This window comes from Dipodomys spectabilis, unplaced genomic scaffold (genome assembly GCF_019054845.1).
Source record: "Dipodomys spectabilis isolate Male_0828 unplaced genomic scaffold, ASM1905484v1 ptg000067l, whole genome shotgun sequence".
NCBI lineage: Eukaryota > Metazoa > Chordata > Mammalia > Rodentia > Heteromyidae > Dipodomys > Dipodomys spectabilis.
The window spans coordinates 61762-68385 of NW_024870744.1; the positions used below are offsets into that span (position 1 = coordinate 61762).

At 43.2% G+C, this 6624-nt stretch overlaps 1 protein-coding gene across 4 annotated transcripts in view; it reads left to right on the plus strand.

Annotated features, from left to right (window-relative positions):
• The window catches only part of LOC122108922 (GTPase-activating protein and VPS9 domain-containing protein 1), a 65848-nt gene extending 60391 nt beyond the window's left edge, over positions 1-5457 (plus strand). For all 4 annotated transcript variants that reach the window (XM_042680968.1, XM_042680971.1, XM_042680970.1 and 1 more), the window contains 2 exons: positions 2288-2485; positions 4250-5457. In XM_042680968.1, coding sequence (XP_042536902.1) covers positions 2288-2485; positions 4250-4390 — 339 coding nt within the window. In that variant the 3' untranslated portion in view covers positions 4391-5457. The remainder of the gene's footprint in view (positions 1-2287; positions 2486-4249) is intronic.
• The last annotated feature ends 1167 nt before the right edge of the window (positions 5458-6624 follow it).

A 6624-nucleotide genomic window follows, 5' to 3' on the forward strand; every position in this document is an offset into this window, starting at 1 on the left:
TTGCCTGCCTGCTTGCCTGCCTGCCTGCCTGCCTGCCTGCCTGCCTGCCTGCCTTCCTGCCTTCCTTCCTTCCTTCCTTCCTTCCTCTTCTTCCTTCTTTCCTTCCTCTTCTTCCTTCCCCTTCCTTCTTTTTTTCTTCTGAATTTAGACCTTGCACTTGTTTGGCTTGGTTACTTTGCTAGCACCCTGCCACTTAAGGCATATTTCCAGCACAGCTTTTATGCTGGTTATTTTGAAGATGGAATCTTTCAGACTTTTCTGCTCAGGCTGGCTTTGAACTGTGATTCTCTGGGTCTCAGCATCCTGAGTGTGATTACAAGTATGAGCCACTGGTATCTGCCTCTTCCCTGTCCTTCAATGTGTAGGATAGGGTTTTGCTCTCTACCCAGGATCACAGCTGTGTGCCACTATTTACATCATTCCTCCATAGAGATAGTTCTTGAAGACTTTTCTGCCCAGACTAGTCTGGTACCTTGATCTCTCCACATAGCTTGAATGATAGGCATGTGTCACTGTGCCCAAGTATGGGTGGAGAAATTTTTTTGCAATTTTTTTTCTTCTGCTCTCAATGTTCCACATAGCTAGGATTACATGTTTGAGGCACCAGAATCTACAGATGTTAGCATCTGTCTTGCATCTTTTATAAATTAAGAAAACTGGAAAATGTCAGCAATTTGAGATTTCTGATTATTTTTATTAAGTTACCAACTAATGAAACATTAACATACATTTTTAATTTTCTGTGGTTTTTCTTTTTTGAGAAAGGATCTGTTTGTAGATCCAAAAATGGCACTTACTACTACAGTGGTACATACTAGTTTTTAAGTTGTCTTGTTTTTTAATTAGTTTGTGCTTTTTTTTTTTTTTTTTTTTTGGTTGGTTGTGGGGCTTGAACACCAGGCTTGGGCGCTGTCCCCACACTCTTCAACTCAAGGCAAGTGCTCTACCACTTGAGCCATAGCACCGCTTCCGGTTTTCTAGTGGTTTATTGGAGATAAGAGTCTCACGGACTTTCTTGCCTGGGCTGGCTTTGAACTGAAATCCTCAGATCTCAGCCTCCTGAGTAGCTAGGATGACAGGCGTGAGCCACTGGTGCCCTCCAGTTTGTGCTTTTGGAATCAGCTACTAAATATAAAGAAATTTTCTTTAAGCTATTTAAGAAAGACAATAAGCTGGGCGCTGGTGGCTCACACCTGTTATCCTAGCTACTCGGGAGGCCGAGATCTGAGGATTGCAGCTAGAAGCCAGCCTGGGCAGGAAAGTCCCCATGAGACTGTTATCTCCAGTTAACCACTCAAAACCCAGAAGTGGCACTGTGGCTCAAGTGGTAGAGTGCTAGCCTTGAGTACAAAGAGGCTCAAGGACAGCTCCCAGGCCCTCAGTTCAAGCCCACAACTGACAGAAAAGAAAGATAATAGTTTGACATTTTATGAATCCTCAGTTCTGTTATTATTACATGTTCTCTATATATGGATATTTGGTTCTATTTTTATTGTTGTTGGTTTTTGGTTTTTTGTCCGTCATGGGGCTTAGCTCTGGGCCTGGGCGCTGGCCCTCAGCTCTTCAGCTCAAGACCAGCACTCTATCACTTGAGCCACAATGCCACTTCCGGTTTTCTGGTGGGTTATTGGAGATAAGTCTCACAAACTTTCCTGCCTGGGCTGGCTTTGAACTGCGATCCTCAAATCTCAGCCTGCTTAGTGTTAGGTTTTAAAAAGAGGTTGCTGAGTAAGAACCATACCACACACATGGTATTCAGATAAGGGATAGGTTTATTCAGTAGACCTGCTGGGACCAGGCCAGGTTGGCTCTCCCTGCGACTGGCAAAGAGTGCGTCTGACCTTGGGCTAGGCCTTATCTAGGGTAGGGGCGGGGTAAAGTGTGGCCAGGTAAAGGGAGGTGGGACCAGGTGAGAGAAAGGTATGGCCACATCAGCTCCAGATGTGACCTCAGCAGATGCAGATGTGACCTCTTCCAGGTGTGCCAGTTGCCTAGGTAACACAGGTACTGGGTGGGGTCTGCTCGCTATCCAGGAGTGGACCTTGTACACTTAGTAGCTAGGATTACAGGCATGAGCCACCGGCGCCCAGCTTTGTTTTATTTTTAAATGCAAAACAAATTATGTAAAGTTGAAATGGGATTTAATGTTTGGTGGAAGGAGAAGAAAATGCAGTGCAGTTTTACTGAAGAAAGGGAAAAGCCACTACCTCCTGACTGGGCGGTGGCCAGGATTGCTGCGCCTGTTGCTGTTGGATTCATGATGCATATCTTCTGTTGTCTCATTTAGGTGTATCTTCGGGAGGCACCGTGGCCATCTGCACAGTCAGAAATCAGGACAATAAGTGCATACAAAACCCCCCGGGACAAAGTGCAGTGCATCCTGAGAATGTGCTCCACCATCATGAACCTCTTGAGCCTGGCCAATGAGGACTCCGTGCCCGGGGCAGATGACTTTGTCCCCGTGTTGGTGTTCGTTCTCATAAAGGTGGGGCCTTTACCAGTGTCAGTCGAAAAGTGTGGCATCCTGAGCAGGCTGGCACAGAGCTTCACATGGGTTTAGAGTCTTGGGCTCCTTTCTGTAACCAAGAAAGATGTCTAATAGCAAGGTGTGTTCTGAAAGAAAGGATGTGAGGCCTTTTTAGATGACTGTTTGCTGCTTTTACTTATTTATTTTAAATACAATTTTATTATTACTTTTTATTTTTGTGGTACTGAAGAATGGAACCCAGGGCTTCATGCATGCTAGGCAAACACTCTACTCCTACATTCCTAGCCCCTGTTTTTTGCTTTTTAAAGCCCCTGTTTTTGCTTTTTGTTTTTTGCCTCTGTCCTTGACAGGACTTAGCGTGTGTGGCTGAGTAAGAGAAGAGGGCAGGCTCTGTGCTGGACCATGCCCCACCTTTCACAGGATCCTTTAGTGCTCACTAGACAGACCAGCAGGTCAGCACTCACCTCTCCCTTCATCTTTGTAATCACACATAATTATCATTCATTCATTCATTCATTTATGGTGCTGGTCCTAGGACTTGAACTCAAGATCTGGGTGCTGTCTCTGAGATCTTTTTGCTCAAGGCTAGCACTCTACCACTTGAGCCACATCTGGACTTTTCTGTGTATGTTGTACTGAGGAATCGAACCCAGAGCTTCATGCATGCTAGTCAAGCCCTCTGCCACTAAGCCACATTCCCAACCCTATCTTTTCCTTTGACTCTAAAATTAAAGTTTTTTCAGTTTTCTTTGAAGATTTATGAGTGGCCATGGAGTTGGAGTGCACACTAATGCTCAGTGAGGACATTTGCATTACTTGCTTGTGTGAGACACACACACCTGCTCTGTTGCTGGCTGCAGTGTGCTTGACATGTGTCTCACTAGTTCTTAGTGTTGCTGATATTTCTACCCCTGGAACTTGGACTGGAGGTCGAATCTTAGCACTTTGGCTGTCAGTTTGTCTTTCTTGCTATAGAAAGACATGTAATCGGTCTGGTCCTACTGCAGAGCTAGTTTAAGCTCATTTTAAGGCAAGGGCTTTGACTTGTTCTCCCAACCATTTAACAACCTATGTCCTTTATCTCCACATTAGAAAAAGAAGAAGCAGGAGATGTTTTGTGTTCCCTCTTGCTATAGAGGATGCATTACCTTTTTAAAGTGTTTCTTTCTCAGCTGGGTCTACCCACATTTACCAGTTATAACCCAGTTTGTCTGCAGCATTTATTTTTATTTATTTTTTTTTTTTGGGTCTGGTCATGGGGCCTGAACTCGGCCTGAGCGCTGTCCCTCAGCTCTTCAGCTCAAGGCGAGCGCTCTACCACTTGAGCCACAGCGCCACTTCCAGCTTTTTTCTTTTTGCTTATGTGGTGCTGAGGAATCGAACCCAGGGCCTCAGGCATGCAAGGCAAGCGCTCTACCACTGAGCCACCTTCCCAGCCCATCTGCAGCATTTATTTGCTTGCCTAACTTTTGGGAATCTTATGATATTAAGACCCTAGGAATTAGCCCAGCCTCCATAGGGATCAGAAAGATTAGTGTCTTAACCGAATAGAAAGCTGTAGGTAGAATAGCTAGGATTAGAACCAGTCTACCTTCCCAATATACTGTTACTACTGGTAGTATTGTTTACAAATTACTTCCAAAAGGTAGTTTGGGGATTATTGTCAAAAGGATGTGTGGGCTTTTTTGTTCATGAAAGAACAGGTACTTAGATGATTTGGGCACAGCACTTGTGCGATTGGCTCTTTATTTGCTTCTCTAGGCAAACCCACCCTGTCTGCTGTCCACCGTGCAGTATATCAGTAGCTTCTACGCCAACTGTCTGTCTGGGGAGGAGTCCTACTGGTGGATGCAGTTCACAGCAGCTGTGGAATTCATTAAAACCATTGATGACCGGAAGTGACCAAGACCCAAACCCACCACCACAGCCAATTGTTAGTCTGGCAAACAATCCCCTAAGAACATGTAGCCACTGCTTTGAAGGCTGAAGATTGTTTTTGTATAATATTGTACAGCATTCAGACATTTTAAAACAGATCTTTACTAAACAGATTAATGTGCTAACAAGCAGGCTCTTTTTTCTTTGGGCTCTTCTCCTTTGTGATAATGTGTACTTTATCCCTTGTCCCACATAGAGAATATTACTCAGAAGGGGACCAACATTGAAGAACAGACCAGACTCTCTTGGGAAATTTCTAGATCTCCATGGATATCCCATTCTTTTATTTTCAAAAAGAATAGTACACCTCTTTTAATATGCATCAAATGGAAGGAAGATACCATCTGCACTGAGGATTAGAACAGTGGTATTTGTGGCATTATCTATAAATACACTCACCTCTAAGTTGAGACGCTAAGAAGGAAATGTAAATATAATATATATTTATATTTGATGTAATATGGACATCTTCAGATTCTAATAAACAAGGAATATTGCTGATAGTAGGTTGTGACATACCCTCTTGTGAAATGGTTTCCTTGACAAAATTTAAGCTGAGCTTAAAAGCAGAAAACACACAGGACTATTTATGAAAGTGTGAATCAGTTTATTGAAGTCTGTAGTCGTGGTGTCTGCCAAGGAGTGTGGTGCGTAGGCTGGTCTTGCCATGGACGTGTGGAATCCTGCATAGGAGCAGACTTCAGTTCTCACACACTCCATAGGAACAAGCAGTTGCATCTGCCTGCATTGTGGTACTTCTTCTCTGGATGCTAAGTGTTCCATAGAAACCCCAAACAGAGCTCCTTGCAACCCTTTAACTGTTCGATAACTTTAATGATTATTCACATTGAATGCACAGATCAGGAATTCAGTGAATGTCATTTAAAAAAAAAAAAAACATAAAACTAATTTGTATTGCCTGCTCTAGTGTTACAAGTTTTACTAGTGATAAACTATTTTAATCAACCATCCTATTCTTATGGAAAGAAATCTATTTTGGCAGGTTTCTGTGCCTTTTTTCCCCTCTTCTGTGTTTCACTATTGGTTTGCATTGCACACCAGTAATTAATTAATCAGGACTAGCCTTTGGTGCTGAGCAGCTGGCCAAGGAGACACACCAGAGCTTCAAGCACACACCTGGTACATAGGCTGTAGCTGACCACTTCCCAAGTGTCAGCTTCTTTTATGACAAATGCTGTAGCCCCGTAATTTTGAGTCTTGTTGGCAGCATTTCCAGGCATCTTTAAAGGGACCTGTGAGCACCAGCTTTGAGTAGATGGACACAGAGGCTGTCTGCTATCCGAGACCTGTTTCATAATGCCAAAAGAAGCTGAGTATTCTTCATGCCTCCACCTCTTCTAATTCATTTATTTTAAAGTACCAAAATGGTCATTTTTATAGGAGTGTGGGATGGGGTTTCTGCCTTCTAGGGAGAGATCAAAGTCAAAACTAGTACTGCAAAATGTCCTTTTGAATGTCTGATGGAGAAACTCACAGTCATGAGCTTCATGGGCCATCATTGTCACCCTGCCAGGGTATTAGAAGTCATATGCCATCATAAGTACACAAAGACTGTGTAACACGTCTTCTGGAACCTAGATAGGAGTCCATTTTCTTCAGCCTTTGATTCAATAAATCTTAATCAACAGAAGTCTTGGAATACTTGGAATTCATTGTTACGGGATTTAACTCATAAATCAATGAGATTGTTTTTTTTCCCCTTTGCAATGGTAACTAAATATACCCCATGTTATCATTGTGGAAATAAATATGAAGATGTGGACATTGCACCAAAGCTCTTTCTATGTGGTATACGACTGCACTGGAGGCAGGAAGTGGCCTCTACAGTGCTCAAGCTGGTGGTGAGATAGAGATCAGCATTGTACACCTCTGTACTCATGCCAGCAGAGGAGCACAGTGCTGTTCTAGGCCAGCCAGCTGTTCCAGGATTTCCCTCTGAAAACCCTGTCCAGAGCCAGGGGTTATCAGCAGTAACCATCATCAGTTTGGTTTCATGGTGGAACTTCTTGTAGGGTTGATTTTTCAGTTTAGGATTTAGTCATCTATGGTTGTAGGAGTATGCAAGAAGTAAATGTTTGAGTAGTTCATACTATGTTTCCTTCCTTCCTTTTCTATAGGAAGGATTAGTGCAAAAGCACAAATTCACCCTTGGTAAACGTTACACCAGTTATTTCAGA